The 17,504-nt window shown below is 35.1% G+C and overlaps 3 protein-coding genes across 9 annotated transcripts in view; 1 reads left to right on the forward strand and 2 right to left on the reverse strand.

Moving 5' to 3' along the window:
- Positions 1–6,059, reverse strand: part of LOC106786247 (stress-activated protein kinase JNK) — a 103,624-nt gene extending 97,565 nt beyond the window's left edge. For 2 of the 4 annotated variants that reach the window (XM_014747413.1, XM_014747410.1), the window contains exons 1-3: positions 5,400–5,982; positions 4,586–4,865; positions 2,542–2,882 (exon numbers count right to left, since the gene is read on the reverse strand). The gene's annotated coding sequence lies outside the window, so the exon portion shown is untranslated. Of the gene's footprint in view, positions 1–2,541; positions 2,883–4,585; positions 4,866–5,399; positions 5,983–6,006 lie in introns of those variants that run through there. The other 2 variants (XM_014747411.1, XM_014747415.1) reach the window with 2 other exon arrangements.
- A 2-nt stretch (positions 6,060–6,061) lies between these two features.
- Positions 6,062–8,150, forward strand: LOC106786248 (peroxisome biogenesis factor 2). The gene is made up of 2 exons (XM_014747416.1): positions 6,062–6,706; positions 7,104–8,150. Exon 2 carries the CDS (start codon positions 7,124–7,126, stop codon positions 7,991–7,993), a length of 870 nt encoding a protein of 289 aa, XP_014602902.1. The 5' UTR covers positions 6,062–6,706; positions 7,104–7,123; the 3' UTR covers positions 7,994–8,150.
- A 4,041-nt stretch (positions 8,151–12,191) lies between these two features.
- Positions 12,192–17,504, reverse strand: part of LOC106786250 (protein bicaudal C) — a 28,278-nt gene continuing 22,965 nt past the window's right edge. For all 4 annotated transcript variants that reach the window (XM_014747418.1, XM_014747419.1, XM_014747420.1 and 1 more), the window contains 9 exons: positions 15,873–16,088; positions 15,299–15,538; positions 14,969–15,187; positions 14,578–14,878; positions 14,076–14,453; positions 13,641–13,984; positions 13,325–13,556; positions 13,033–13,152; positions 12,192–12,755 (listed from right to left, as the gene is read on the reverse strand). In XM_014747418.1, coding sequence (XP_014602904.1) covers positions 12,649–12,755; positions 13,033–13,152; positions 13,325–13,556; positions 13,641–13,984; positions 14,076–14,453; positions 14,578–14,878; positions 14,969–15,187; positions 15,299–15,538; positions 15,873–16,088 — 2,157 coding nt within the window. In that variant the 3' untranslated portion in view covers positions 12,192–12,648. The remainder of the gene's footprint in view (positions 12,756–13,032; positions 13,153–13,324; positions 13,557–13,640; positions 13,985–14,075; positions 14,454–14,577; positions 14,879–14,968; positions 15,188–15,298; positions 15,539–15,872; positions 16,089–17,504) is intronic.

Below are 17,504 nucleotides of genomic sequence, written 5' to 3' on the forward strand. Positions count from 1 at the left end.
GCACGAAGAAAAGGAGGAGAAAGTAGAAGAAGAAGAAACAAGAAGAAGAAGAAAAAGAAGAAGAGAAGAGAAAAGAAAAGTTAAGGTCCCAACGACTCGACTAATTAACGCAAATATGACTCTTATCGTGGTTGAGTATCGATACGCGTTAGAGACGAATTTCAAGACATTAAGATAAGCGCGGTTGTTTAATGGTACACCATTACATAGCCATTAAACAGCACCATAATTCTAATTAGGCAGCTCCGGGGGCCACCTAGCTTCCGGCATCAAGCTAATCTTAAGCAGACGCTATTTTAACAACGAAAATAAGTTTGTTTATCAGATAATAGTCATGCGAATAGCCCCACGTATCCTAAAAGAAATATTTGTTGGTTCATTTATTTCCCTTCGAATCATCTCTCTTATAAATATTTCATCGAATAAAAGAAGGAAAGAGAGAGAGAGGAAAAAAACACGTAAGAAATGCCTACTCTTACCCGAGATTATCTAGTCAAGGGTACCCAAAGAAAGCTTAAACTTGGAAACCCTTAAGAGATCTAAACGTTTCAACTACCCTCTCACAGATGGCACTGTTAAGGGTAACTAAACAAAACTAGCTCGCATCGGTAAAGAAGATGCAAAAGATAAAAATGCAAAATGAGATAATACGATAACGCATTAGCATATATCTGCATATATCTACGATCCTATTGTAATCGTTATAAACGAAGTAGTATATAATAATCTTATTACTGATTCAAGAGGAAGTTACTGCATGAATACAAAAATACATTTACATATATATATATATATATAGTGTCCTACTGATGTCAAAAGATTAGGATCACAGCGTGGCGCCACCGAACGAGAAACGTCGTGTCTGCAGTTTCGACGATGAATGCCGCTGGCGATTTCGAAGCTAGAAAGGAAGAAGAAGAAGATGAAGAAGAGAAGAGGATTCTTGTGGTCAATGACGATGGTACCAGTGTTGGTGTTGGCGTTGGTTTGGTGGTGATGGTGCTGGTGCTGGTGGTGGTGCTGGTGGCAGAGTCCACAGTGGGAAGAGTTAAGAGAGAAGCTCGAACGAGAGGGGTAAATGTAAGAGTAGAGGGGTTAGTATGGGCAGGCGACAGGGACGAGGGATTGAAACGGTGGATGACGTTGGTTGGGGGTGGACAGGGAAGGGAAATCGCAACGACGATCAATACATCGCCACGCCTCGCGTTCTACGCTCGTATCTTGCGGAGAGCGAAACTTTACTTTCCCCGATCCTTTCGATTCTTATTCTTTTTCTTTCCCTTATCTTCTTTTCTTTTTTTTCTTTTTCAAAGTGAACATCGCGATCGATCGGATCGTTGAAATAATCTACAACTAATATAAATCGAATACAATTTTTTTTTACCACATTGATCTGGACTTTATTTATTAAGGGTTGGGATAACTCTAATGGATTTTTAATGAATTATTCGCGTTGAGAAAGAACGAACGAACGAATATTTTGGTAATTACTTGAGATGTTTTTGTACATAGATTAATGATCCATATTCGTTCTCATTACTTTTACGACGAAACACGAATCAGGTCACGACTGCACAAACACGGAAGACGAAAGATAGTAGTACGTGTATTGTACTGCACCAGTACGAAAGTTCTCCTTTTTTCGAAAGAAGCTTTTCCTCGAGTCTAATCGCTAGAAGTCCTCGTGTTTTTTCAACTGAATACAAAACGTTTCAATAAAAAAGAAAAATACTAATAATAATCTGATTTATGTTAGTATTACGTAGAACAAAAAGAAATTCGTTTAATTATTAATTATTCTTTCAAGAATAAAAATAAAAAGAGAGAGAGAGAAAATAAATGTGTAGTTTATTTTGTAGAAGGAAATAAAATTGTATATATTTTGTTGTCGGCGTCTACCAACACACTCTATTGTCTGGCGCAGTTTCCACGTGCTCGGTGCATCAAGTTAAAGAGAAGGGTCGTCGTTGATACAAAGATGGATAAATGAGGTATGAAGCGTGCCGCTAATGATAATAACGAGCAACGAATGACAATGCGAATCGATCGAGGAGCATGCGTGGCCTCCCCCCCTGTAAACACGCGTTATGGTAGCGTTAACACAGGTTAAACCGTCTGCTCTGTTCGGTCGGCGAACCAGGACGGCTGGCTGGCTGGCTCGACGTTTACCTCGTGAAAATGTGCTGCATCCTACGATATCGATGATAACACAATTACGTAAGCATTTCAAAGCGATGCCAGTCAAATGGATATTAATACCTACAATATAGACTGAATGTTCTAGGATAAAATCATTACCAAGCGCGAGAGAGAGAGAGAGAGAGAGAAAGAGGAATAAATGGATACGTTAAACTATGTACTATGTTATCCATTAGATCTTTTGAAGCACCTACAATTAGATAATCGAACAACTCTAAAATAATGACTACAATACCTATTATGCTGCAATAATAATAAAAAGATATTACCCAAAATATATATATACATCAATAACGATCATATTGAAATGATAATTGTCTTGCATGATTTATGATTACTCACTCATTTTTCTGTCCAAGTATAATAAAAATCAGTCGGTGAATGAAAATATCTTCGGTTATCCATCAGCAACATCATTGTCATCATCGTCACGTCATCGCCATGCTGACACACACTATCACTTTGATATTTAATTAATCACTAATTCACGTATAATATATACCTAAATCGAGATTATTAATTATGTTCGTTCGTTCGTTCCTTTGTACGTTCGTTTCTTTGTCGAGAATGTTAAAAATAAAGAAAAATATATTATATTTCGCTAATGTGTCTTTACTCCTCAGAAGTCGTATCCCGACTACCCTTGACTCCGACCACTTCTTCCTCCTCTCTCCACTTCCTTTCTTCGAACAAAGTTATACTAGTTAAATTTACATCAAAACATCTTCGAAACAACTAGCTAGAACTACATATACGAATAATGTACTCCGACGAAAGCACTGCAAAGCTCTCTACGAAATATTTGTTAAACATTATACTCAACAATTAATATCAAAATTATTATTGATTCTCGAAAAAGGTCGCTATAGAATTTGATATCAAACCGAAGTAGTATTTCATATTTGTCGAATAAACCGATTCAAACGAACTTGAAGAATTCGATGATTATTGCATTTTCTCTTTCCTTTTCTTTATTTTTTGTAAATTTCTTCTTTATTCTTTCCCGCCCTATTTCCTTTATACACCGAGTTTTATTTTTTGCAAACTACTTAATTAAAATAAATGACGGATCAATATTGATTCTCGATTGCGAAAGAAATGAGAAGAAAGAAAGAAGAAAATATTAATTAATTTGACTTGGGCTGCATTTGCAAGCAGGTGCTCAAGTATTTTACTAATTATTAAGTACCTTACGTCGATGAAATATCGCGCGAATGTAATTATAATATTGTGTTTAAAAGTAAAATAAAAATCTACTGAAAAAGTATATATTTGAATTTTATTTTTATTCTTGGTTCACGCGTTTGACGTTCGTCGTTGGAAGGTAGGAATAACTAACTCTTCGAGTGATTTATCGAAACGGTGAATTGAAGAATGGTGTAATAATATCGTACGGAAAATAACGAACGAAATCGCATAAACGTACGGTCGCGAACGGATTTAGGGGACGTCGATAAATAACGATGCTAGGTGACAAGCGTTAAAGTGAGAACTCTCTCGTAAATTAAGGTCACATAAGAAAGAAAAAATATCTTTTTTACCAATCCAAACGAGTCCAAGTCAAATCTACAAACTTCTTTTATATCATACGCGATAAATAATTAAACTTAATAAATATTAACTCGTTTCTCGCGAACTATCATTAATTATTTTATAAATACAATTTTTATATTTTCGACCGAAATGGATCTTCAAAAAATAGTTGTAGATATAATCTATCGAAAGAATATTTTATAAGTATATGTGTAAGTAATAATTCTAGAATAATTCTCATTAATATTTCGAACGAGTTTCATGAGAGAGGGTGATCTTCAATAATAGAAAGAGCAATAACGATGACGATTACTATAGCTTTGTCGGCCGAATCAAAGTGATGCAAATGAAAAGGAATGTCGTTCGGCCGGTGGCATTCACCATTTCGCCATATAAATCGAAACGTGGGGAGATGTATGGGGTTGCACGTGGATGCACGTGGGACGCGTATGGATCGGTGATGAAACGCGCGCGGAATACGTAACGCACCCTTTTCGTTTAGATCGATCTTAATGATCCGCATACCATGTATCGATATTCTACCGAATTCGATACTACGTCCGATAAAATATCGATTTTATCACACTTTTACATTTTCCTATTTTCCTTATTTTTCTTTCTACTTTTAATATCCCACTTTGCACAAATCTGACCTAGACATTATGTTAATTAAATAAATGACTGAAAAATATATCTAAGTAGGTGGATTGAAAAATGTTGAGCCTTACGTAAAAACAATTGTTTTTTAATCAAACTAACTTTCTTTTTTAAGAAACATAAAGGTTTTTGTTATTGTTAAGGCTCAAAATTTTTCAACCCACCCACGTATGTAAAGAAACATGTGTAAACTAACCTCAAAATATTTCGCAACAAAATTTCAAAACATATTGACACTTTTTCGAATTTTTTCGAAGGATCCACATAATTCAAGATTAACTTTGCAAAACTAACGAAACTTTAACGACACTGATCTTGAATTTGCGATTTAATTAAATCGTTTAATGATAAAGAAAAAATAATCGTACGCGTAATCGTGCACGTCCCCGACGAAATTCGCACACGTACTGACGAGACCACACACACGTTGGTGTATAAACAACAACTTCAGGGCGATGTGATTGCTATCACCTAACCTTAAAAGAAACAAACAATCGGTGTATATAATAACTTTGACACACTTGCGAAAACTTTTACCCGAACGTTTATAATGCACATTTTGTTCTAAACGTGTATTTTTCTTTATCGACATGCAGACAAATTATTCTAAATTTATCGGTGCTATGATGTCATATCTTATTAAGCATATGTAATTATAAGGAAGAAAAAAAGGAAGTAATTTTTCAAGTAAAATTTACAAAGTGATAAAGAAAAGTAACACGAAATATCGATTCTTAGGTCGAACAAAACACGATCGAGACAGTGCATATCGCGTTATCGATTTTCTTTATATAAAGCCGCGTATTTTCTTCGAATTCGAAAAATAAAAAAGACAGATAACAGGCACGTGCTGATCGAGGACACCTTGACGTTATCCACGACAACGATCTACACTGCTCAGGATAAAAAAACAAAAAATATGTAAGCCCCAATGGAATGCAAGGACTACGAATCCAACATGTGTTCTTTTTCTCGAAATTACGCAAATATATTTATAAACCACTTTATACCTTGTCCTAACCGTCGTGAACTTCTTCAGGAAAGTCACGTGTCCTCTCGAACGAACGAGAGAGAAAGAGATAGAGAGAGAGAGAAAGAAAGAGGGAGAGATCGATTTATCGAAAGTAAGGAGTTGAAAATGTCCGAAATCTCGTGATAAAACTGATTACTGTATAAATATTGCACCAACAAACAATTAGAAAAAGAGCGAGAAAAAGAGAATAAAAAGAAAATATAGGAAAGTAGAAGAGGGGAAAAAGGGTGTTGACGCGTTCGCAGGTGTTTTGGAGGCGTGTGCTAGCGCCGCGTGTGCTCGAGATTTGAGGTTAAGCTGTCAAAGGAGAGAAGATAAACGTAGGAGGATTATTCGCACGAGTCGTGGTAGATCAATGTTACGCGTGTTACGAGGAGAACGTTTCCACGCGTGGAGACTGACTTCGTGGAAAATTATCTCTCTCTCTCTCTCTCTCTCTCTTTTCTCTCTGACGCACACACACACTCTCTCACGCACACACACACTCCCGTATACACATGACAGTCTCGCTCACTCTTTCAGTCTCTAACTCTGACGCTTTGAGATTACGTAATTTCCATCATCGTCATACACGCTACACTCACCTTCTCCTCTTCCTCCTCCTACTCCAGCACCACCTCCGCCGCCGCCGCCTCCTCTCCACCACCTCCTCCTCCTCCTCCTCCTGTTCTTCTCCTTCTACTCCGTGTATTCTGGATTTGGCTGCGACGACTACGTCTACGTTGACGGCTAAAGCTTCGGAGGCTTCGCCGACGGCGATGATGGCGGTGTCTTCGTCCTTTTCACTTGGACGACGACGGGCCCACCTCCGAACGTTCCTAACGTTCTGCCGCACCGTTAAAACGTCAAACTTTATCACGAAAACATGGTATCTCTCAACCGAGCACGATGGAAGGGACGGGTGAGAGAGAGGATAAGAGACCACCACCGCTCTCTTCTTTGCCACCGAGACTCGATGACGTCATATCTAGCGGCCCAAGATGGCGGCCCCGCGACGGCGCGGCCACCTTTCTCCCCTCCGCACTCCCTCCCGCGCTTCCTTCCTCCCTCCCTCCCTCTATCTTTCTCCCACTACTCCTTTCGGTTTTCCTATACTTTCCGAAACCAATGTTAAAAGTGATTAATAATGCTTAGTTATTATGCAATTTATATAAGTTCTTTATAAATGTAAGATACTACAAATAATTCTATATTGTAAATTTCATTTTTTCGATTAATCGTCACGAAAAAGGGAACAAGAAAACGAGCTCGTCGTGTCAAGAAACATCGATCAAAACTAAACAGGTTTTATTATTTGTTCTTGGTTTTTTACGTGATTATTAAATTAACAATACGAAACAATTATTACAATTGTTATGGGAAAATATTACCTGCATTTAACGTATTGTTCCCATTTTTGTTTTTTTCCTACTACTATAACCTCTAAAGTGCATCGCTTTGAATCTATTATTTTGTTTGTATATACTTTCTTTTTTCTTATGCTGCTAATATAATTCCAAATGTTAATAACTTTGACTGTGTTAATTGTATTGTTTGTTATCATTGAATTACCTTTTTTTTCTGTTATGGACATTATGCGATAAGTTATGCGCATTAAATGTATGAAAAAGAGGAAAGTACTATTCTTAATTTTGCATACAATATTAAAGAATACAGTTGTAAGATGTTTATTATTTTGTAGCTTTCAAGAAATAAAACAAGATGTCATCCATTTCTCATGTACCCAGAATAAATCAGCTGGATGCCACTCTCCTGGATAACGAGATTGATAAAGTTTTTCAGAATCAGGTAAAAGAAGTCTTTAAATTTTGTCCACCTGGTAAAGTCGACAAATGGCAACCAGAGATTAAAGCTCTTCTTAAAATTCTCATTTGGAGTTTTTCCTTGAGATCCAAGAGCTCTACGTTTGGACAACAAATGCTTGATCTTCATTACGACAACTTGAATAGAAAAAAATCTATATTATTCCTAATTTTAAATCTCCTGCCGGAGTATATTATAGGTAGAGTAATAGACAACAGTATAATATCGAGTCACAAAAAAATGAGCAAGCTTAAAGTTTATTTAAAATGGATAACAACCCTTATACGCTTGTTAGAATTTATAAATTTGGTCAATTTTTTACATCGTGGAACGCAACCTCTGTTGATAGAAAGATTATTAAATATTTCCAGTATTTCTACCAATCCGCATAAACCAAGGAGCATTGGTTATTCTTATATGACTAGAGAACTTCTTTGGCACGGTTTAATAGAATTATTTACATTAGGAATTCCTATGATAAACTATCATTATTTAAAACAAAAGATAAAACTGCTTTGGAATTATAGAAAGCAAGACAAAATTAAAAGATCATTTCCAATTATGAATGAGTCTACTGTCTGCGCTTACTGTATGGAGAAACCTATTTTACCAACCCATGCTGGTTGCGAACACATTTTCTGTTATTATTGTTTGCAAGCAAATTTTACTGCAATGAAGATGTTACTTTGTCCAGAGTGCAATACCGAATTACACGACTGTGATATGAAAAATTATGTTGCTCGGCCCTACCGCTACAATCGAGGATAATAATTTATTGTGATTCTTTCAAAAGTTAGTGTTAATTTCATTTTATTATGGAGATAATCTTTGTATATTTTTTCATGGTATAAATACTGTTACAAAAAGGTTTACGATGCATATCTATGTATATATTTTTTTTTATTAAAAAATAGCAATACAAAATCTTCTTTTATTTTATTTTCAATACAACATTTCGACTTCGAGTATCGATTAGCGTTTTCGTCCGAAACAAACAATAATAATAATAGATCAATATGATATACTCGTTGCTTATCAAAATATTAGATTATCATATAAAAATATCATGCTGCACTATTATAAAACGCTTTCCTCTTCTTCGTACGCATTATTAATTATTATTATCATTATTATCATCATCATCATCATCATCATCATCATCATCATCATCATCTTCATCATCATCATCATCATCATTATTATCATCATCATCATCATCATCATCATTTTTATTATAATTATAATTACTATTCTTCTTCTTGTTATTATTACACAACATTATATCGATTGAATGAATTCGCTCAATTAGTTGGGCCTTGATCGGATGGGCGGATACGTTATTCTTTCGAAAAGAATATTTTATCAAGAAGGAGAATAATATTCCAAGAAAAGTACTATTTTTAAGCTGAAATTTGTTTTCTTTCGCCTTTTCATAATTATGGTATTTATGTATTTATATATATATATAGAGATATCAACGAATCGATCGATCGAAGCTGTTGTCAAGTTGGAATGTGCATTATATAATACAAATAAACATCGTTACGTATTTTTCGCAACGAGAAAAGCGTCGATCGTGATCACGAACAAATACGTATGTAAATATGTAGGTATGTATGTACTACGCGCGAATGCACCCCCGAAGCATCGCAAAGTTGTTCATTTGAATAGTTCATAACCATTCGAAACTTCCCGGCACTCCGATTGAAAACTTCGATTCGACATTTTTTCAAAAAATCGTCGCTCGAACATATTTCGACTTCAAGTTTTTCCATTAAATTATTATTACGTAAGAACAACGAATATGTGTGTACGTATGTAAGTATGTGTACATGTGCATGTGTATGTGTATGTGTGTATACATATATATATATATATATATATATACACATGTGTGTATGTGTTATATGCGTGAATAGGTGATTGTTCAATTTCGAGACATTAAAATTACGCTTTTGAACACGGGAAGTTCGTATGTAAAAAAATCCGGTCTTATACGTGAGAACAACTTATCACATTGTGTACGGCGTTCTGTTTGAAATCTGTAAATTTTTAAGCGCGCGCGCCGAGAAGCTTATTACAATATACAAAAGCACTTTTTTAATTCGCATTTATAAATTCCTAAATATGAGACTATGTATATTCATTGATTTTTTTATCCAAATTGAATAGAATTTAATGAAATTATTTTTAACTCGTCGAGTCGTTGATACGCACGTATAAAAAAACAACAAAACGAGGTATCTCGTAATCCAGTCTCAACGCTCATTTTACTATGTACAAAAATTCTCGTAATCCATATGCAATATGTTAACAACTACACTTCGGGTCAATATAATTCGTTAATCAATTGCATTTTCGTTATCGACGAAAGAATAAACTTAGGAAGTGCGCATTTCATTGCAATAACAAACACACGAAGGAACAGACACGAATGTACTGTCCTATTTTTTGTGTATATATATATATATACATATCACACGTGGGAACACATAATGTATAACATATATTTCTTATAACAAAGATAATAATTATATGGATGCATATATACATGCATATATACATACATCCTAAACTATAATCGGGATACTATGTTTAATTTTTTGTCTTCTTTTTTAATTGATTAACCGATCGTTTGTTATTTTTATTCTAGTCTAACTCTAATCGACGATTTCATTTTTTAAATCATTTTCAATATCTTTCCCACTCCTGCGCTTCTTCATTCTCATATTTTTCTTTATTGTATATTAATCATCTATCGATCATATCCACGAGCACATGCGATCACGGCATGCAAGGACAAGAATAATTTACGCTTAAAAGAACTTCACAAAAGGAGATAAGTCAAAAAGTTTCGCCAGGTGCATGCACGATCACGAAAGGGAAAAACGATGCCTCGTCGAGTTCTCTTTCGAGATTTTCACGTTTTCAACTAACATAGCTAATTATTTCAAATTATATTGATTTTGTTTTTCAATTCTTCTTTAAAATTACGACAATCAATCGATCATGTAAATATCGATCTAATCCAATCGTTCTTTTTCTAAGATAAAAAAGAGAGATAAAAGAATAAATCGATCGAATTTTAGCTGAAAGAGAGAGAAACAAAATAATAGAATAAATATAATGAAAGTAAGGAACTCTGATATATAAGAAGGCTTGCAAAAATGAAGATAATTGCGAACGATCTTTTTCAGCCAAAAACGATCGAAAATCTCTCCCGATATTTTACGATAGAGATCGACGTGAAAGAAAATAAATAACAAAAGAATAGAGAAGGAAGATCATCGTAAGATCTCTGCTCGAACTGCAATCAATCCAGCGTGTCTTTCGCGAGCGAATAATAAATACTTTGTTACGTTGTAAAACTCGAAAGAGCGTTTGTCGCGCTCCGTCTCGACGATCGCGATAAACATTTTTTTCGTTTCTTTTTTCGTTTCTTTTTATTAACGTTCTTCTGACGATCGAGAGAGAAAATAAAAAAAAAAAAAAAAAAAAAAAAAAAGAGAAAAAAAAACATTAAACATAATACTCGTTCGATCGCGCTAATGTGTGGGTGGCATTATTATTTGGTCGAGAAAAAGAAAGGAGGAAAANTAATAAATACTTTGTTACGTTGTAAAACTCGAAAGAGCGTTTGTCGCGCTCCGTCTCGACGATCGCGATAAACATTTTTTTCGTTTCTTTTTTCGCATTTCTATATTAGCAAATCGCGTCGTTTGATAAAAGAAAAGAAAAGAAAAGAAAAAAAAAAAAAAAAAAAAAAAAAAAAATAAAAGAGAAAAAAAAACATTAAACATAATACTCGTTCGATCGCGCTAATGTGTGGGTGGCATTATTATTTGGTCGAGAAAAAGAAAGGAGGAAAAGAGAGAAAGAATTTAATGTAAGATAAAGATAATGAATTAACCCAAATATCGATGATCGTCGGGAAGGAGTGCGGCTTTCGCATTTGTTTCGAGCTTAGTCTGAATTAAATATCTTTTTTTTTTCTTTTTTTCTTTTTTTTTTAATCTTTGCTTGGACGAAAGGCCGCTGGACGCGACAAGTAGAAAAAATATCTATACGTAGAGAGAGAAAAAAAAACAAAATTATATATATATATATATATAAAAAGAAATATATAATCTAATATGTCTCCCGCCCACATCATGCGCAAACCAAGAAGAAAATAGTTTTCGAAGCCTCGCAATTTTTTCTTATTGTTAGATTGACCTAATTGATCGTCATTGTCGTTGACGTTTCGGGAACTTCAATAATTATTTTATCCTCCTATTAAACGTGTACATATACACATGTACACATATATACTATAATATAATATAATTTAAATTTGTGTTTTCTCGATACTACTTTTTATCCTTCGTTCCTTCTTTCCTTCCTATCTAATTTATCATGATATTATAATCCGTTCACCGTTACGAAAATACCTTCCACCTTATATTATATCATACGCATGACTCTACACATGCACACATTATCTATCATACATACGTACACACATAAAAACATTCACACGCATTCTATTCTCGATCACACGACACATGTATTCAAATCGAACGATTCTCGATCGTGGAGTATCGTTCGATTCGAAGTAGACCGCTTATTAATTATTATAATAACAAAAAAAAAAAGAAATATAGTATATATGAAACAAAAGAAATATTATATAACGAACTATCTCATCTACCTAATCTTACAATTAAAGAGGCACCGTCGAGGCGCGTGCATCCGAGAAAATGGCGAGAAAAGAAAAAAAAAAGAAGAAAAAAAATAAAGGTAAGGGACAATAGTTGGGAGAAGGGTGCGGGGTATTTTTTTTGAGGGATTCGTTTAGGCCAAAATATTTTTCTCGGGCACGCAACAAAAATAATAAATCATCAGCCTATTCTCCCGGTACCTTTAGACGAAATACGATATAACAATTAACATGCAAAATGATTTGAATTTTTTTTTTTTCTTTTCATATCTCGTTGTCAAGTTCGTTGAGTCGATTGACGATATTATTATTATTATTTTTTTTGTTTGTTTTTTTACTTTTCATTTCGTTTTAATTTTCAACTCCCATTCATTTTCCTGTTCTTTTCTAACTTTCTTTCGGTCAGAGCATTTCTCCACCGAGTCGGATAGATTCGTCCTTGAAATTGTATATCACTTTATACGAACGAGGAAGATCTCCGGTCGATTAGATCCTCATCGTCGTATTTCGAATAATGGCGAATCATGTCCGCATCGAAATAATTTCAATTCATCTTACTTCTCGCTTTTTATGAGCAATTTGAAATTTTTCATATGTTTCTTAATACCCTGTCTCATAGTTCCGGGTCGTTTTCTCGACGCATACGATATTAACATTTACGTATGACGTCCGCGTTACTTGTTATTTCTTTAGTATACTTCTCTTGTATTATTTTTGTTTCCATCTACCATTTGGTATCGAGCGACGTGGATGCCGTTGTCGATGCGGTTACCTTTCGTTCCGCGCCTGGTGCCGCGCTACCATTAAACGGATTACTTCGTTTTTTCATTTCTGAAAAGAGAATTGATATTTTATATCTTACGAATATTTCTTCATTGTGGTTAACCTTCCATAAAGCCACGCGACCACAATGCAATCAGATTTCAATTTATCGACACAAATTTGTCTTACTTGCAATATAATTTATGATACAATATTATTGTTTCTCGTAAATATGAAAAATATAATAAAGCGTTTACAGTGGGGTTAAACGTTTCGTTCGAAATATAAACTTGATAGAAATGAATGAATTGTGGTACCATGTGTTGCGCTGATGATGCTTACGTACCAGAAATCAATAGCATTATTTTACGTCTCGCACCCCAAGCAGTTATTCCGATCTCGTTGAGATCCTTCTCAGTCAACGATGAGAACGTAGCCATGTCCACTTCGTGCGACGTGAACAGGCCTAATCGAAAAATAAAATCGTTGCAAGATCGTTCATCAAGCCCAAAAGCATACATGATTTATTTTTAGCTATTAGATGATGCGAGGCATGCGCGCGACCGAAGAGCGTGCGTTTGCATTCCGTTATGTATAACAAGCAATTTAAAGCCACAATAATAAAAATAAGTACTTACGATTATATTTTTCAAGGCCAACGCTGGTTAACATACTAGCAATATCGGTAAATCTTTGAGATGTGATATTTTTCAAATGGGACGATGGCGTGTGTTCCATGTAATTCGAAGACGAACCGATTGGACCAATCGTATCTTTACTACTCGAGCAAATACCAAAGTCCATTCCTGTGTTTAGCACAGGTGTCATCGGTTCTTCCCATAAGTAGAATGGATCGGACGAAGACAAATCCTGATTTCAAATGGAATTTCAAATAAATGACATCATAGAAGAAATAAACAATATCCTAGATAGTAATTTGTCGAAATAAATTACCTTATTCAAATCACTCGAAGAAATACTTTGACTAAGGCCATAACCCGACCAAGTCGACGTTGGTACACGATATTCCGAAGAGGTGTTAGATTTATTTTGTACGGCTAAGACGGCCATGATTTTTTTCTGTTCGTAATCGGCGGGTATAAAATTTTGTTGGGCAGCCATTTCCAAGGATTTCTTCTCGCAACCTGGTGCTCGCCGATCGGTCACCGAAAGATCCGATAGCACACTCGACAAGTCTAAATTAGGATTAGTTCCTGTTGGGTTCACCGGTGATAAGTTTCGAGGGCTGATAGCTGGACTAGACAAAGAACTTGAAACGCTGCTTAACGAGGAATAAGCTGCAAATGACAAATAATTATACGATCAATCGTTTCGTTTATGAACGAATGCAGCAACAAAAAATAAGGAAAGGATAAAAATTGAACCAACCACTGCCTTCCTTGCTATCCGAAAGGCTGTTGGTCATTCCATGAATACCACCGGTGTGCAAGCCTGTCGACAAAGTAGGATGAATTTGTCCTATGTCGTTCAAGATATGATTCGACAGTCCATGAGTATGAGCCATCAGGTTGCTGTGCATCATGTGTTGCGTCGTTAGCAGATGATTTAAATGTCCATAAGAATATGGATGATGAATTGGTAACGACGAAAACATGGACGGAATCGGTGGTAAATTCCAATGTGACGAAAGACCCATTGGATTCGGCGAATGTGACATCGAAGACACGCAGCATGGTAAATTTTGTGTGTTTACGGTCAACATGCTTGACAGACTCTCCGGTATACCACAAGTAATGGTATTTGTACCTGTTAATTACAAATAATTACAATAACAAAAAAAAACTAATGTTTGTCGATGCATACATCTGTAAAAATATTATTACTTCACTATTGCAAAACATGTTTTGAACAATGTTGCAATTACGCTTACCGTTACCATTCGTGGCGTTTCCTTGAAAAATATTGGCAGCATTTGGAATGTGATAAGTGGTCGGTATTTCAGCGTTTACTCTTGGCTCCTCCAACCCAAGTAGCTGCTTTCTGGCTTCGTAAATGTTGCTGGCATTTCTTTCGATTCCCTTGATAATCACGGAAAATGTACTTTGCTTTGGCTTGTGCCTCACGTTTATGAACACGTCGAGGGATTGCATCAATTGCGAAATAGTCTCTGTATCGATTGAAGACATATAATCCTTCGGGACGTCGAACATTAGAACTAACGGAAGAGATCCCTGAAAAGAATACGCAATTGGACGATGATATTTGTCGAAACTCTGATTTATAAAACTAACGTGTCATGTAACAAATCGAATCCAACTTACGACTAATTGTTGTCTGGCTAAATAAACGTTGTGAATACCACCGATGATCGTAACGTTGCTCTTTTTCAAACTAGGAATATTCGGGTCGCTAGCATCGGGAAACATAATTTGCGTCGACGTACGATGCATTATCATTTTAAGATTGTTACTTGATTTTCCAAGAACAATGCTATGGTGATGTGGCGATATCTCCATTGACATTTGTACTTGAATTTGACTCTGAATAATTACGATTAAAATAACAAACGATTAGAATAAAGACGAAAATGAAATGGATAGGGATAACGATCGATGTGGAAATAAAATAATGTGGAAATAAAAATTACTCACAGCTAAGTTTTCGCACATATAGTGAATCAGGAGTACGGTCGCCTCCTTTACTTGCGTAACTTCCCACTCGCAACCCTTGACGAGAACCAACGTGGCGTGCAATTTCGGTCTGGTACGTAGCATCACCTGAACGTTATATTTCTCTTGAATCTTGACTACGTAAGGCGACGTGGCATCCGGTGTACGCTGAGATGATCCCATTATTGGCAATTCGAAGGAAAATATCAACGGCGTAAGATTCTGCAATCACGAACACAACTATGTGACAACAACCATTTGTCCAATTTAAGTCTCAAGGTTCTTTTAACCATCAAATTACTATTATCTTCTTACTCTTTTCGCGATTACAAGTTACTGGAATCTTGTTGTAAAAAAAAAAGAAAAAAAGATAAAACAAGAACTCGTCTTTACGAAATACACCGAGTTCAAAAACGAAAGGAGTTTTTTCTTTTTACGATTTTATCTTTTACTCTCTGCAATTTTGTTCTCAAGCGAAAAAGAAAAATTGTCCTTACGAAATACACTTGGATAGTTTGTTTTAATTTAGGTGTAAAATATTAAAACTCAGGCTTACCCTAACTCGTGCACGGGCTCGTTCAATGCCATCGATTTCTCCAGCAATAGAAACTTGATTGCTCTTCTCCTGATGATTACTGCGGTTACTATCTGGGAAATGAATGTGGCACCCAGTTTCCTCCATCACTCGTTTAATCGTCAGTCCACCCTTTCCGATAATGTGTGAATGGTCGGTATAACTGACATCCATTTTCATGGTCACTATATTGTTTTGCTGGAAATAAAACACATTTTCTTCTCGTTCATTTGACTTCATTCTACATCTCTTTTTCTTCGAAAGAAAGAAAGAAATAAAGGCGTGGCAGAAAAAGGTAAGGGAGGAGAATGAAAGAAGAAAGTGAAAAAGTAAAAGTCGATATCACACGCGTTAAAAGAATAATGGAAAAAATATGTACGCTGATTCCTCAAAGATAGAAAAATAGACGTACGTTATGCTCTTTTGAAGAAACGAGTAACTAGGAAATGGTACACCTCTCTATACGGCACATTGACTTTTATGCACTAAGACTCACGCATACGTAAACGTATATGTCACGTGTATGTACACAGAGACATTTCAAAATAAAGGAAAGCGAGCTTAACGACTTTAACGTCGTAGATGATCGTAGATCGTCGTAGATCGTCGTAGATCATCGAGTCACGCGATCACGCGAGGATCCTGTCAGTAATTGCATTTGAACTTGAATTATCTTTCTGTTTTTCCTAACTGATCATATTAATTAATTGATTAAGAAAAAGAAAGAAGGAAAGAATGAGAGAAAAAGAATAGTAAGAGAATGATTGAAAATACGTAAATCGCGATTAAATTCGCATAAGCATTCTTTACTCGTTTGTTTGTGTGTTTGTTGATAAAAAGAAATTGACGGAACATTGTTATTTATAGCATTAACGTGTCAATGAAAAAGTATTTCACATGAATCACAGCTTCAAAGATATGCGTATGCGAAATCATGATCATTATTATATACCTCCTGAATCGGCCTTTATTATACGTATAACGGAATATAATGATCGATACTCCTTTCGATGAAATAACTGTGTCAACGAATATCCAATATTAAGGAGTTATCAAGTACACGTAACTCTAAATGATTTTTTTTTAATCGATTAATATTAATCGATTATACATATTTATTTATTCTTTTTTTTTTCTTTTTTTTTCAAGAAAATACGCGAGAACAACACGTTCTTCTTACTGGCAATAATTTTCAACGATAAGAAAATATAATTAGAAGAAATGACTAGCTTTTATATAATCTATCGCTATATCCAATAAGTTTAATGCATGAAAACGTTTTGCGTTAATATTCTTACTGGTGTAGACATACATGTGTATACGTGTGTAACGGAACGATGTTAATGTAAAAGTAAATTTTCATCTTTTGGTCAAATCGCTAATTGTAAGATGACGATACGCTTTCTGGATTGAAAGAATTGCATTGTAGAAATTGCAACATCGGCTCTCGCATATACTCAGCAACTTTTATCTCAGTTTGTGCATAAAAATACATATAACAGAATGTGTCTTCTTCTTCTTCTTCTTGTTCCTTCCTTCCGTTGAAATGCAATTCTCTTCTCATCCTTTCATCGAATTATTCATGAACTTGATAGTAATTAAAAAATTAAATCT

This window comes from Polistes canadensis, unplaced genomic scaffold, assembly GCF_001313835.1.
Source record: "Polistes canadensis isolate GaletaPanama2010 unplaced genomic scaffold, ASM131383v1 scaffold_70, whole genome shotgun sequence".
NCBI classification, from domain to species: domain Eukaryota; kingdom Metazoa; phylum Arthropoda; class Insecta; order Hymenoptera; family Vespidae; genus Polistes; species Polistes canadensis.

Excerpts from the sequence above, each read along its gene's own strand:
- LOC106786248 (XM_014747416.1), top strand. The coding sequence starts at position 7,124 with ATGTCATCCATTTCTCATGTACCCAGAATAAATCAGCTGGATGCCACT.